At 35.3% G+C, this 15844-nt stretch overlaps 1 protein-coding gene across 13 annotated transcripts in view; it reads left to right on the top strand.

Annotated features, from left to right (window-relative positions):
* Positions 1-15844, top strand: part of RELCH (RAB11 binding and LisH domain, coiled-coil and HEAT repeat containing) — a 122377-nt gene that overhangs the window by 43460 nt on the left and 63073 nt on the right. For 9 of the 13 annotated variants that reach the window (XM_073332228.1, XM_073332224.1, XM_073332226.1 and 6 more), the window contains 3 exons: positions 4676-4751; positions 5104-5199; positions 14712-14824. In XM_073332228.1, the coding sequence (XP_073188329.1) occupies positions 4676-4751; positions 5104-5199; positions 14712-14824 (285 nt within the window). Of the gene's footprint in view, positions 1-597; positions 3619-4675; positions 4752-5103; positions 5200-11170; positions 11303-14711; positions 14825-15844 lie in introns of those variants that run through there. The other 4 variants (XM_073332227.1, XM_073332231.1, XM_073332235.1 and 1 more) reach the window with 3 other exon arrangements.

The raw sequence follows: 15844 nt of genomic DNA, 5'->3' as shown, positions 1-15844 counted from the left end.
TGCTACACCTGAGTCATTCTTTTTAGCTGACATCTAAGGAACTGTGCCAGATTGAGGTGTTGTAAAGGAGGTTTTGGAACAGATTGATAAATTTAAATAGTAGTAAATCACCAGGACCAGATGGTATTCACCCAAGAGTCCTGAAGGAACTGAGATACAAAATTACAGAACTATTAACTGTGATATGTAACCTGTCTCTTAAATCCGCCTCTCTGCCAGATGACTGGAAGACAGCTAGTGGAAAGCCAACTTTTAAGGTTTCCAGAGGCAACTTTTCTGAGCTATAGTCCTAGTTTCTTTGACCAAGGTCTTCAATCTCATAGTCATCGCAGAAAAAGTATCCTTATCACACTGATATTTTTGAGCATTGTAGTGGTTGGGAGAAAGAAAGAAACATGCATACAACCAATAAGAATATTGTAGTCCAAAAATGCTTAGTAAAGGAGTTTATACAACTTCTAAAGTTATTGTTCTCATACAGAAACAGCTCTGAGTAAGATTGCCTTATGAGTTATTTCAGCTCAAAATTTTCTAACCAAAACATTTTCATACTGAAAAATGCTGAAAGCCAATTTTTTTCAAGGGAAACTGTTTTCAGTTGTATCTGTCTATTTAATGGAAAATTTCAAAACTGATATTTTCATTTGAAAAACAACACTTTTGGAATTCAGCTTTTGTTCTCTACTTTTTTTCCTCTTGCCACAGAATGCAGTAGAAATTTTCTAGGTGTTTTTCCCTTTTTTCTGAGAGTGAATATGGCTGGGAAGTTTTTTCCCAAAAAACGTTACTGACAGCAGGGGAAATTAATCTGTAGGTTTCCCACTCTAACTTCTCAAAAGTTGTCAACATTCTGAAAAATTGTAGTGAAGAAAGAGAAATGAAAATGTAGGTGGGGAACTCTGGACATTGTCTTATTGCAGCTTACCAAAAATGAAAGCAAAAAGAGGCAGAACTCACTTTTTTTAAACACTTCACTTTTTCTTGCAAAAAACAAATTCATTGTGAATCCTGTAAAATGGAAATAACTTCCATTTTTTGAAAAATTGCTGCTTCATATTTTGACTAGCCTCCTAGTATTTTTCTTGAATATCTGATCTATTCATTCTTCAAAATGTAAGATTAATAAATTACTATAAAGTTCTAGTAAGAATAATCTTAACTTGCAGAAATTAAAATGCCTTTAAATGATAGGTTTTAGATACAAACACGCATTATTTTAAATAAAGTTTTGAATGTGGAGTTCAATTCAGAATACACTTATGTGCATCCAATGGAAAACTTAAACCTGAAGGCATGTTTTTCTTTCTAGGGAACAAAAGTAAATCACTAGCAATGGTAAGGGTAGCAAATTAACTTTAAAGCTAGAAACTAGAAAACCTGCTCCTGCTTTAGAAGAACTTTAGCTTCCTTGGTCTGTCATCTTTCAATCTGAATAAATACAGATGGATAGAGATGGTTTGTAGTCCTAATTTAGGCCGTGGTTCTGAAGAACTTTTGTCAGGCAGAGCCCTGAATCCACAGAGAGTCCTACTGACTTCAGTGGTCTTCCTGAGGAGAGCCTATTGCAGGAACAGGCCCTAAAATCAAACTTGATTTTGCACTGAACAGAATAATTTATACTTAAAGGTAATATTTAATCCTCTCTTGGCAAAAGCAGAATGGATAGTTTTTAAAATAAAGTTGGCTGGCAATTTCAGCTGAACATCAGTCAGTCTTTTAAAGGTGTTAAAAATATCATATGGAATTAGATTTAAAAGAGCAGTTTTATAAATGTTGAGTTTAAACAGTTAGTAATTATCCAGAGTATTAACCCTAAAAGTTAAATATAGGTTTGCCAAAAGCTAGGATACATTGAAAACATGCTAGCTTCAAATCTTGTTACTTAGTAACTTATCTTTACATAGATGAAGTTAAAGGAATAGTCATTGCCTACTGCTAAAGGAAGTTTTATTGTTTACAATAGGTCGCTATTCAGTGTTCTGAGAATTCCATCATACAGTGGTGGCTGGATCTGTTCTAACAATTAGTCTAAATTAGTTTGAAATCTACTCCTCCTAACTAAGCAATTGTCAGATCAGAAGAATTAGATATTATTCTCCTGATCGTTCTTTCACTGCTAGTGTGTGGAAATTGCTAACTGTATTGATTTTGGAAGGAATTTCAGTTGCTGATTAAAAAAAATCCTTAAGTTCTTGAAGTCCACTACCCCTTTTTTGAAATGTAATTGACAATGTGTTATGGTTATCTAAATATCTTATATACTCTGCGGTGCTGTAAACCAAGGATGGTTGTCAATCCTTACATTCTATCAGGTATTCTGATGGACTGTATAATTAAACAATCTGTGGAATACTTAACAGGTTTTTAAAAATGATGCAGGCAATACAAGGACGCTTCCAGTGTCCCTAGACTTCAGGAAAATAAATACTCACATTCTAGATCAGGAAATATCAAAGAAGATAAATCAGTGGGAACACTTTATAATTACAAAGCTCTACTTTCTGGGTTCATGGTTTCTCAAAAGGTGTTCATATGTCTTCATAATTCTCGTGGCAGTCCTAATGGATGGTGATAGCTATTTGCCATTTTCTTGATCATTCTCTGATCAGAGAAAGTTCAGAAGAGCAAGTCAAGTCTAAGAAGGCCCATTATTATTTTTTAGTTTCATAGATTCATAATTCCAAACAATGTTAAAAAAAGGTCAGTGATACGGCGTCCGTTTTATTCACTCATTGGCCAAGAAGGCCGTGGCTTTTAGACCTAGATCTTTTACCAAAACCTCATTCTCCCACTTGTCTAATGAGAAATTTCCCAACCAAAAGCTTAAGCCTGCATCCTGTTCCCATAGGATGTCCTCTATGACTGACTAAAACTAACAAATTATTGGAAAAAACTGAAAGCTCTTCTAGTTTCAAGGAAAATTGTATTAAAGTCACGTATGCCACAGTATGTATTATATTAAAATACCTGTGCAAGATAAAGCTCATTCTAAGATTTTACAGATCCTGGCGTTTCTTCAGGATAGTCTCTCTTAAGCAAACTCAAAGTACAAGCTTCAGCTTGATCAAGAGTGATAGGAGTAAGTGGGGCAGGTTTTCTTTTGTCAGCCCTATAGCATAAAATCTTGTAAAGCAGTTTCTCTAAACCCACATCTAGTCCCTATGCCCATGCTAAATCCTAAACTGTGTACAGCAAACCAAATATGCATAGTCGTTCTCAGTGCTTCTTGTCTTTTGAAGATGCTTACCAAATTGCCATCACTTTAATTACAGAAGAATTTCTAAATTTGGTGAGTTATGCACAAAAAACAGTTACGGTTTTCATAAGAAAAAGCAATCCGCTGAACCAATAAATTGTTAATACAAAAAAAAAAATGGGGTGGAAGATGTATAATTTGAGGCATAGCTCAAACTGAATGTAGGGGTGAGCACTTAGAATAGATTAGCAACTAGAAAATATAAGACCTTATTTCTGTTTATATTCTGTTGAGGTGAAAAGTGCTTGGGTAGGCATAAACTAGTTTGCCAAAATGCTAAATCTCGGAATAATTCAAAGCAAGATGAAGTTCAGCTGTAAGGCACCAGTACTCTCTGTCAGATAACCACTGGACCCAAGAAGGTATAGGCTTCTTACAAAGAAACTGTGATGGCAACAACTTAATCCTGTGTTCATACTTCTCTGATTTACAAGTTACACCTCCAGTGCATTTGGCTGAAAACAGGAGTACGCTTTAGTGTCCCGCTTATCCTCGACCTTCTAGTACAGAAATGTGTCTAAATTAGAGGTGCTTTTCCTTCCAGCATAATCACATATTGTTGACTTCAGGATTATTGGACAAATATATGCTTAAATAAATGTATGTTTACCAGATTTCAGTTCTCTAAAATTGATTGATATCCATCAATTTTAAGTTTTTATACAGGATGGGATATTTCGTTTGTTGACAATTTGTGGCGTATCTTATCTTCATGCTCTAGGGGAAAATATTGTTCATTTTAAATTCTTCCCTTTAAAAGTTGCTTTTAGCACAGGATTAGTAGGAAATTTACTGGCTGGCTTGGAAATTCTGGCTGGCTTTTCCAGATTACTTGAGTTTAGTGCCAAGGGTTGTAATTGACTTCTCTGGTGTTGGCATTATTCGTACAGTAAGATGGAAAATATCTCTGAGGCTTGTTGGATAGGAATATGCACAAGAAAATTAACTGAGGCAGAAATAGTACTTTTCCCTTGCCATTTGGCAGTTTACAAAGATTGTATTTTTTTTCTAGCGCTGCTGGAGTTAACATAACTTCATTTTCTTCACTCTTTGAATCATATTTTTGTCTGGACAAAACATCATCATTCTCTATCTTCAAGAATGTGAGCCCTGTGGGAATAACTTGTGAATTAGAAAAACTGCATTTTTAATCCAATCCAAAATGGCAGTTAGTTTAAACAAAAAAAACAAAAACTAGGGGTTTGCTGATGTTAAAATCTAGCTCAAATATGACTTCAAACAAGTTGAAGTTGCCCATATGCAACACAGAAAACAAGCTTTTCAGATGTCACTATATATATATATATATATATATATATATATATATATATATATATATAAAACTGAATGAATAACTAGGATTCCATCAATGTCAACTCTGATCTATTCTTTTCTTTTCTCCTAACAAAATTATTTCAGGAAGTTATCACCAGCTTTCCATCAAGCACTACTATCTTTCTGTCGGATGTCAGCAGAGAGTCGTTTGGGATCAGAGGTATATTTCCCTTATCGTAAACAGAATACCCTTTTTTAATCTTCATTGACTGACTATCATTAACCAACTAATACCTCTAGCTTTTCACAAGACTTCATATACATATAAATTTCATAATAATCCTGTGCCCAAGTTAAGAAACAAGGCGTATGATTTGGTGAGATTTAAATAGATTCTAATTTTGAGGTGTATTTATGTTCAATCACTAGTGATTATTTTTTATCATTCTTGGAAAGTGTAGTCTCTGCTAAAAAATGTTTTAATAAATGAAAAAGTTTGCATTTCAGACTAACACAGCTGTTACTCTGAAACATTTCAGTTGCTGCGTCTCATAAAAATAATTGGATTTTAGGTGTCTCGGATTGCAGATAGTGAAAAAAGTGTGATGTTAATGCTGGGACGTTGCCTGCCACACATTGTTCCTAATGTGCTGCTTGCAAAACGAGAGGTGAGAATCCAAAAATGTTTTCTATTTATTATTTTCACCATGTTGCCATTTTGTTCATTTTGAAGTTGTAGTGTTTTTATTTTTTTTAAAGTCTGTTACTTGCAATCATATTCTTACTTTTGTGCATGCATCTCTGCTCCTAGAGAATGGTTTCACACCTCTGTCAGGTGAGTTCAGTAAAACTGCATGGTGTTTCATAATATTTCCTTTTATGCTTAAGACACCCATGAGCATTCTGCAAGGCTTAACTGTTACTGTAGGTCCATCTGTTTGTTACTAACTTTGATGTTTTATATTAGATAGGCCTATTATTAATGAGTATTCTTTTTGAAGCAGTTGGGATTCAAGTCTACTGATATTACAGTATGGGATTACTTTGTCTATCAAAAGATAGCAAGGATTAACTCAAGTTCATTTGGAATGTTAAATACTTTAACAGAATAAACATTTCAATTTATTATTCAACAATTTAACTTTATGTGGAAGAAATTACTGTTCAGTCTTTTTCAAGATTAAACTAATCTTCCATATACTTTGTTTAAATTTGTAGTAATAATTTAAAATTAAATGAAGATATACGATTAATCTTGACTATAAATAGACTTGGGGTTCTACATATTCATGGATACTGTGGCAAACTCAAATAGAGTAAAGGAAGATAGACAACCCTGATGTGGATGTTTGCATTTTGACTTCATTGTAAATGTTACACATAATCATAACTACAAAAAAGTCAAGCAATAGATGGTCAGTTTGATTTTTTACTACTTGGAGGTAAGGTTTGGTCTTTTTTAAAATGTGAGGGAGAATGTTCACTATTCCAATAATGACATTCAGTTTCAGTCCTTATCTATGGGACCTACAGTATGGTAGGTTTATAGTAATGCATTTGGCTTAAACCCATAAAAGGCTTTATCGAAAAATCCTTGAATCAAGAAATTTGTACTGATCCTTGAATGACATACGTTTCTGTAAATTGAGTGGTTTTCTGTGATTGATACAGTGCAATACCAACATGCATGGCATCTGAAAGTTTCAGAAAAATTATCCCAGGAAAATCTTTTTATTGAATATTCTGTATAATGATGCTTCTGTTAAAATACCATTGCAAAATCAGTCTTTGGAATGTGCCAGGATCAGTGCTTAATTTCTGATGTTTGCAGTTCTGCTTGGCAGGTACTCCAGCTTCTTTTCACAGCTTGTAGCATAAGCGGTGTAATGCGTTAATATTTTTCTGACCTGTTTAGCCTATTTCCTACCTACTTTATTCTTGCAAAATCTAAAGGAATAAATCATTAAATGTATTCTTGCATTAAGAAAAATCACTTCAGAGTGCTTCTGTTTCAACATGGTAGAAGACTTTACAAGAAAACTGTAACTATATTGCATGGAGAGTTTATGCTGTATATTTCATTAAAACTTTTGCTGTAATAGGTATTAAGACAATAGTTTCTTCAGCGCAGCATTCTCTGAGCTAGGATTGGAATCTAGAGGAAAGATTAATATAGATTAACATCAATAGTTTTATGAATATTAATAAAAAGAAAAGGAGTACTTGTGGCACCTTAGAGACTAACCAATTTATTTGAGCATGAGCTTTCGTGAGCTACAGCTCACTTCACGAAAGCTCATGCTCAAATAAATTGGTTAGTCTCTAAGGTGCCACAAGTACTCCTTTTCTTTTTGCGAATACAGACTAACACGGCTGTTACTCTGAAACCTATGAATATTAATATTATAGTAGTGGCCAGAGGCCCTAAATGGAATCAGGGTCCTGTTGTACTACACACTTTGCAAGCAAAGATAGATATTGTCCCTGTCCAAAATAAAAATTGACCATTTAAAAAGGTTTAGAATAAAATTTATGAATGTTTGACAATGAGTTGGTTATAACCAAAACCATGTTTAAAGTATACAGTAATATTAATTTTGGCATTTTTAGTGTCTTATGCTTCCTGGTATCTACTGAAGGCCCAAAATATCAAATTGAAAATTAGTACTTTATTCTGTTTTGCAAAAATTGAGTTCTTGTTGGCTAATTTGGCAATATTTAGGTACGTATTCAAGTTTAGCAAAACTTTAGAAGTCATTTCAAGGCATACCTTTAAGAAGCCCACTTAAATCTTTGTAGTAAAATGAGGTCTTGATTTTAATTCCATCAGCTTGGGTTAGAAGTGCCTAAGGGTAGCAACAGTTGCTTGCTGGGCAATCACTTAGCAGTGACCTAATGGTTAAGATATGAAGTAATATTGATAGTTTCAGAAAATTATCTGTGCTGCTTTGGTGGCTATGATTTAGGCTCTTGTGGCAAGTAAGATAAAGAGGAAGGGGAAAATTAAGGGAGTCTTGAGCATTCTGGGTTGATAGCTGACATCACCAAAATTTATGTTTTAAATCGTTTTTTAAAAGATGAGCTCAACTAGATAATAAAAACAGAAGTTTAACAACTGATAAAATACTTGAACACCATTCAAATGAATGAAACTTTGCATTTTGATATTTTGCAAATTGCTATTCATATTTTTTTTTCAATTGCGGATTTCCAGATAAGTTTCAAATACAGGTAATTGCTTGAAAATACACTCGTCTTGCATTGCACTCAGACACAAAGTATTGTTAGCCAGATGCTGATTGGGCTGAGATGTAATGTTTAGGATGTCAAGATTTCATTCTGCAAGGACCTCTGAGCAGGTATAGGGCCTGACACATGGCATTCCTTGCAGGAACTGGGCCTGAAATAATCTGTGTTTGGAGATATTTCTTGGATTGGCTTTATTAATTTTAATGAAACATTTAAGCTGGTTAGCAGCTGTTCAACTGCATTGATATTTGGCTAGCAGTAATACCACAAAAGGAGATTTCTTTGACTAAGTCATAACTAGGGAACAGCGATATCTCTCTAAACCCTTGAGTAAGAAAGTACTTAATGCAGATTTAGTCAAAACTCAATTTTTTTTTCACCCTTTATAAGACATAAATATAAATAGTTCCCTGTGTTGAACTGTGGCACTGATCATGACATTGCTGTGTGTATGCTCTCCCATTGACTGCAGTGGGAGTTCTCTGAGCAGAGTGCAGACAGGAGAAAGCCCTCTGGCTGTAGCATCAGGATCTTACTGCTCTTAAACTTTTTAATTAAAAATGAATAAGCTGTACTTGAACCTTCATACCTTTAAATTAGCAGACTGCATTGTTTTATTAACTGTAGGTTAACTTCAAAGATTTTGGTGGTCTGTAAGTCTGTGTACATAAAATGTGTACAGAATTGAGGGAAAGGGATATAGCTCATTACCTTTCAAAGAAAACAGAAGACTCATCACTGACTTTTTTACCCTTATCTCTTAAAAACAAACATTTTTAATTCAAATTACCAAACCTCTGTGCCCAACTTTTTGCAAATCATTCTCTTCAAACAAGGTTTCATGTAACCTACAGAGGGCAGCAAAAACAGTTATACAGACAGTGCAGTCAATGATTTATTGAATCTTCTCACATTTTGTCACAGCATGTTGCTGTCTTGTGTGAAGTTGATTTCTGAAGAATACAACTCTGGTGTTGCTAATTATTTTTTCTTTATGAAAATGGGGAGGAAATGCAATGCTAAGATCTTACACAACAACCAATGTAGAAGGGGTGCCAGTCTTGACAATCTGGGAAAATAACATAAAATATGCTGTATATTTTAAAAAGATTTGCATGAAGATGTAGAAACTGCTATTTACAGATGTGTTGAGACACTTTTTCATTCTCAGCCTTTTTCAGGCACTTAATTCCAAAAACAAAACTCATATGGGCTGAGATCTTGTTGATATCTTTTTCAAGCTAATCTCTGTGTTTTGGAAGTCTGATTAAAATATTGGTATTGTTTTAAAACTTTCAAAATGTGGTATAACAATCTAAGCATCTAAATAAGTGGCTAGATTTTCAGATACAATACACTAACCTGACAATCTGGCCACTTACTTTGATTCATAAATATAGCTGTGGGTGCCTAACTTTGGGTTCCCAAATCTGAAATTAAAATTTTGGAGTAGTTTAAATAACAGAAAATAGTCAAATGTGCCCAGATGCTGACTTAATTATATGTATCTGGAAATACATGTATTGATATTTATGTAACGTATTTGAGTTTGTTTCAGTATAGTACCAGGTTGTCAAACTCCCAACCTGTAGACTGGTTCTTCTCTGCTTAATGTACTTGCCTCCCTCATCCCCTAATATCACCCTGTAAATATGATCAAATATAACTGTCTTAGACCGAAATAGACCTTTGAGAGGTCTGAAGCATCCCAGTTCATTTCAATGTCATGTTAACTCTGAAACTTGTTCCTTTAATGGGGTTATCTTTTCTTTTTGAAATGTATATATTCATAAATAAATCTGAGCAAAGTTGAATTTTGCTCATTAGTTACCACAGCTGTATGCATAAACGACACATAAAGGATGTAAATAAGTGGTCATAAGTATCCTATATCAGTTTTTCCCCCCATTCACTCTTTAATTATGCAAACCTCCTAGTGGCATCCCTGACAGATTTCCTGTGGATTAGTGGATCGTGTTACCAGCCCACGAGCCATAATTAGGAATGTAATAATTTGACATACCTCCCCCCATGTTGAATGTGTGATTAAATGGTGTCATTCATCGAAAAACTAATACAAAGGTGTAGAGATAGAAATATATGTGAAACACTAGCATGGGATAGCAGTAGTGTCGCATACACTGCAATTGATTATTACAATCAAGCAGGTTTTATTTCCTCTACCCCTTTTTTGGAGGAGTTTCAGCAAAAAAGTTGCATACAACATCATTTGAGCATGTAAACATACATGAGTAGAGAAATCTAAAAAATATGTTTCCCATCCTATCCTGAGGTAAAAACACTGAAAACAAGGCACATTAGTTTTACCATGAGGTAAACTAGGCAAGGTCAATCACTGGTGGGACTATCGCATTGACCTCACCTAGTTTACTTTGTGATAAAACTAATGTGCCTTGACTTCACTGTGTTTTTTACTTTGGAATAGCTCATGCGCATAGGTTATCCTCTGGTAAAAACACACCTTTTCTCAGCATTGAAAACCAGGCCTCTGACATGTGATTTTACATTTCCACTTGCATTCATCATGTCACCTGTTTTGGGAGTTGGGCAGTGACAGTATGCTCAGCAATCTAAAGGGAGAAGTGTCTCACTTCTGAAAACCACCTCTTCTGGTAGTGTTGACTGGCATCAATAAAAGTTTAATCCAGTCCTCTTTAGCCAGAGATAGTGCAGAAAGGAGGGACTTATCAGGGCTGAACAGGGGCATTGAGGACCCCAAGTATAGAGCAGATGAAGAAAGTAAGAAAAATCTTTGAAAATCACTATCTTCTCGCATTTTATCTTTTCAACACAAGTGGTATTTCTTCCTGAGGAAGGCAAAAAATTATTTTTAATAACACTGGAAGTCCCTCTCCTTGAATGCTAGGCACTATATATAGTCTCCATAGTGCTAAACAGCTTTCTCTAACGTTTTTTGTTGAAATTAGTAGCCTGGGAACTTGGCTTTGTGTGTTTCCTTCTTGGAAAATGTAACATTTTCTAAAACATTTATTGTGCCATTGTTGCAAATCAAAAATCTTAGATGCTTATGGTCTTTACTGAATAAATATCCATCCAAAACATAAGAGCTAGTAATAGAAAGAAGTTTCTGTCTGTAGGATAACCACTCCTGTACAACTGTTTTCTCCCTTCTCTTTTCTGATTGACTGGAGAAGAATCAGCCATTTTTCAAGACTTTGAGAAACTTCACTTGTCCTGTGCTATCCACATGCAGCAACTATTTAACTCCTCACATCCCCCACAGGAAATCACCTCTTAGCTCCACTTGTACCCTCCCACTCGTCTCCCTTCATTAATTATATGGGAAAACACGATAAGACACCACTACTCAAGAAGATTTCTCACTGTTTCTCCACTCCCCTTAATAGAAGGAAGTATAGAAGCACTGATTCAACGATGCAGAGAACGCTCGATTCTCCCATAGTATGCACGAAAGAATGTGACCAATGGACAAGGAAACACAACTAATTCCATCTGCTATAATAACCAGCTTTCTGCAAGGTAAAGAATTAGCCTTGTATCTGCCCCATGTCAATGGTTTTAGGTTCCTCATCAGTCTTCCATACAAGAGAAAGTTAATATCTAGGTGTATATTAATCTAGGTTTTATCCTGTGATACCCATTGAGTTTATAAATGATCATTTTTATCAAATTTTTCAGTTAATTTAAAAAAAAATTTTTTTTTAAAGGAAGCTTTAGACAGAGATTTTTCTCCAGGTACTTTAGATCAGCCAGATGAGTGGAAACTCCACAGATCTTCATCTATCCAAAAGACCATCATAACAGTAAAAGATCCAGCATGCTAAAAACCCTATTCCTCCTTTCTCAGTAGTTTTTAAATAAAACTAAATATTCTTCTACACAGATCAAGGAAAGCTGAAGAATTAATGGGCAGAATATCAAGATAACATTGGCATATGGCAGACTGCAGGAAAATGAGACCAGAATATTTTTTTAAATATATAAAGGTCTTTCCAATACACAGTACCCATTGTAGGGAAATTGTATCCTACATACTACAAAATCTGATCAAATTTTATTGTCTTGAAGAGATCTCAAATTTCTGTATAGTGGTGGATACGCTGGAGGGTAGGCATAGGACAACAGAGGGACCTAGACAAATTAAAGGATTGGGCCAAAAGAAATCTGATGAGGTTCAACAAGGACAAGTGCAGAGTACTGCACTTAGGACAGAAGAATCCCATGCACTGCTACAGACTAGGGACCGAGTAGCTAGGCAGCAGTTCTGCAGAACAGGACTTAGGGGTTACAGTGGACGAGAAGCTGGATATGAGTCAACAGTGTGCCCTTGTTGCCAAGAAGGCTAACAGCATTTTGGGCTGTATAAATAGGAACATTGCCAGCAGATCGAGGGACGTGATCATTCCCCTCTCTTCAGCATTGGTGAGGCCTCATCTGGAGTACTGTGTCTAGTTTTGGGCCCCACACTCAAGAAGGATGTGGAAAAATTGGAAAGAATACAGTGGAGGGCAACAAAAATGATTAGGGGGCTGGAGCACATGACTTATGAGGAGAAGCTGAGGGGACTGGGATTATTTAGTCTGCAGAAGAGAAGAATGAGGGGGGATTTGATAGCTGTTTCCAGCTATCTGAAAGGGGGTTCTAAAGAGGATGAATCTAGACTGTTCTCAGTGGTAGCAGATGACAGAACAAGGAGTAATGGTCTCAAGTTGCAGTGGGGGAGGTTTAGGTTAGATATTAGGAAAAACATTTTTCACTAGGAGGGTGGTGAAGCACTGGAATGGATTACTTAGGGAGCTGGTGGAATCTCCTTCCTTAGAAGTTTTAAGGTCAGGCTTGACAAAGCCCTGGCTGGGATGATTTATTTGGGGATTGGTCCTGCTTTGAGTAGGGGTTGGACTAGATGACATCCTGAGGTCCCTTCCAACCCTGGTATTCTATGATTTTACGAGCTAACACTTTTTGAAGAAGGGGGAATATGACAGCCATCATGGTAAAATCTGTTCTTTTTTTGTAATACAATTTTGGAATCCACTGCATCAAGAAATCAGATGCTTATTTTTCCTTTGTGCAGTACAAAACAAAAATATACAACAAACCCTTTAAAAAAAAAAAGAAGACTATCAGATTTTTAAATGTGGCAAAATCCCAGAGTCTTTCGTATATAAAATAAAATCTAGCATTCAGAGTTCTAGAAGGGAATAAATCTTTGAAGGAAGAAAGTTACAAAGGGTATAGCACAGCAGCTAAATAAATAAAAGGTAACTTTAACAAAGTGCACACATTTCTGTCTTGGCCTATAAAAAGTACCTGGTCACATCATTATCTGACACATATAGTAAAGGAAATAACAAAACTGGCCAAACCTGCTCATTATATACCCCCACTCTCCTTTGGATTTTGCAAGAGTAGATGAGACACTCCCATGTCCCCTCCAGTCTGTAATGAATAAGAACCTGTTTCACTTATGGTTTTCCAAGCTGTACCTCATTTGGGATAAATTTTACCTGTAGTTACCTCAGTGATGTGTATTTAATGTATATACGTGTCTCGTTGAAATCCTGAGGTGAAAAGCTGCATAAGTGCAAAACATTTTTATTAAATCTGCCTCAAAAATCAAACTGCAAAGATAGCTCTTCCATTGGCAGGAATTGGCCAACTTGTACAACACGCATAATTTTATAATAAAATCTACTATCAATAGAGAAACTGAAAAATCAAGAAAAGTGAGCTTGTATCATTGAAATGTTATCCTTCCCATCATATCTCTAGTCTGTCAATATCATTTACTGAATTAGAAAAAGTTCCCATTCAAAAAGTCTGATTCAAGCAGAAACTCAAGTCTCCATGCAAAGTTACTAGAGCAGCAGTGTCTTCCAATTTCTGTTCTTTATTCTAGCTTGCTCTTCATTGCTTGTTAATCTAAAAACTGCTAAATGAGCACACCAAAGGGGGAAAACGAATTACTTGCATGTTGCGAGCCCTTTTCATTTTTAATGATGTTATCTCAGCAGACCCTTCTTTCTCTGTCTACCCTACCATGAAGTTTCTCTCCCTAACCTTCATTTTGAATTAGGTGGTAGTTGTGCTGTTATCAAGTGGGGGCCTAAGATGACTGAGGTCAAGGAAAGGGATTTCCAGTCCATATTTTTAAAAATTGTTTCCTCTGAGAATGAATATCATCAGATTTTGAGGGGCGGGGAGGCTGTTTACAGTAGTAGGAACCTCTTTCCTCAAAATCTGATGATATTCATTCTCAGAGGAAACATTCTCAAACAGAAGTTTGTTTCTGTGGGAATTTTATTGCTCTGGGAAGAGAATTCAATTTCAAATTTTTCCTTTTTATTGAAAAATCCCCTTTTTAAAAGCATACCGTACTTCATATAAATACCATAGGGGCCTGTTTGTGCAAATTCTTGCACCACGTATTGCTTTGACACTTTGATTCAAATGTACAATCAAAATTGTGTGAATGGGACACTCTTTTTCTCTTTAAATCCATGTTGACACAATCAGCCTCTCAGAATGAGCTTTGTGTAAGCTTTAAAACTTTTTAACCAACATATTTTGTTCAACTGATTAAAAGTTCCTGCAGATAATGTAAATTAAACTTTAATCATCACTGTCCTAGAATTATCAGTAGAGGTGAGCTGCAAATATTAATACTAATAATCTTGGTAGGGTTTTAAATTTTATGTGCTGAATTCTTGAAATCATGAAAAGGAGGCATTTAGCGCATAATTTTCTTAGGTTTTTTAACATTTTCAGGTCACTTTATAAGAGAGAGACTTCAATTAAAATGTCTTCTGTTTCTGTTTTGCTGTTGTGAGGCTAGATATATCATTTCACTTTCTTCTGCCATTAATGACTATTTGCCCAAAGCATTTTTACTTTGTTTGGTTTTTCCTCCACCCACAATTTTTTTTAGGAATTGATTCCACTCATACTGTGTACAGCCTGCCTCCATCCTGAACCCAAAGAGAGAGATCAGCTCCTACACATACTGTTCAATTTGATCAAACGACCAGATGATGAACAAAGGTGTGTGTGTTGGGCCGGGCCATGGGGTACTTTTTCTTATGACAGAGAAGCAGGTTTAATGGAAACTGGATGCTCTTACACGGCTATTGGTTGATTTTCATTCAGTTCACATTGTATTAACAAACTAATGTGGACTTTGGGACTTTCCATTTCTATGATTTGCACTTCCATGTGTAATTTATAGTTACTGAAATGTAAGAATACACTCTGCAAACTTCAGTATAATATTTCAGTTCCTTTAAGAAAAAAGGTGAACTGAAATTTTTTTTTAAATAAGCTTAAGATCATAAATCTAATACTTGTGTAGATATATTGATATGCCAGTCTTTTAAAACTAGTTCCCTCATCACTCACCTGTCAAGACCCCTAGGTCCTTAGTTTCTCTCCAATATGTAATTACTTTACTGACACCTAAAGTAATGTTAGGAAAACAGTTCCTGCTCTTCAGGGATCAGTGATGTCAGCTGTTGCAAGAAAATTGCAGAAAACTTAGGGTCTAAAGTCTGGTTTTGGCAGGTAAGACTTTTTCACTTAATGTTGAAACTGTTTGTAGTTTAGCTTTACATATGTGTTGTGTTAATGATTTAGGATCTCATATAATGTAAGTTAAAAAAAAAAAAACCTTTAATTCTCCATTAAGCAGTACTCGGGAAGTATTGCTTTGTGTTCCCTTTTACTCTCTCTTGTTAAGATTATCCTTAAGGTTGAAAGACAGTACTCTGGCTGGTATGTTTCCTTCTTTAATAATGGAAAGATTTTTTCATAACCATTTGTCTGGAACATTTCTCTTCCCTTTTTTTTTTCTTTTCATTAAGACGACCTACTCTAAAGCATTTTGAACTGTCATTGCTTTGTGCTGTCTTCTCCTGAGTCAAGTATAAAGAATTTATTTTCTATGTGTTTACTTAAATATTTTCTCTGCCATCACAACATTCTCATGTAACAAAGGAGTTTTAGCTGTATCAGTTGTTCACATGATATATATTAGTGTCTATGAGCAGTTGATAGTGAGATGTTTCT

The sequence above is a fragment of the Lepidochelys kempii genome, chromosome 2 (assembly GCF_965140265.1).
Source record: "Lepidochelys kempii isolate rLepKem1 chromosome 2, rLepKem1.hap2, whole genome shotgun sequence".
In the NCBI taxonomy this organism is placed as follows: domain Eukaryota; kingdom Metazoa; phylum Chordata; order Testudines; family Cheloniidae; genus Lepidochelys; species Lepidochelys kempii.
The sequence above is the reverse complement of the archived record's forward strand: the minus strand, read 5'-3'. Positions and strand labels throughout refer to the sequence as shown.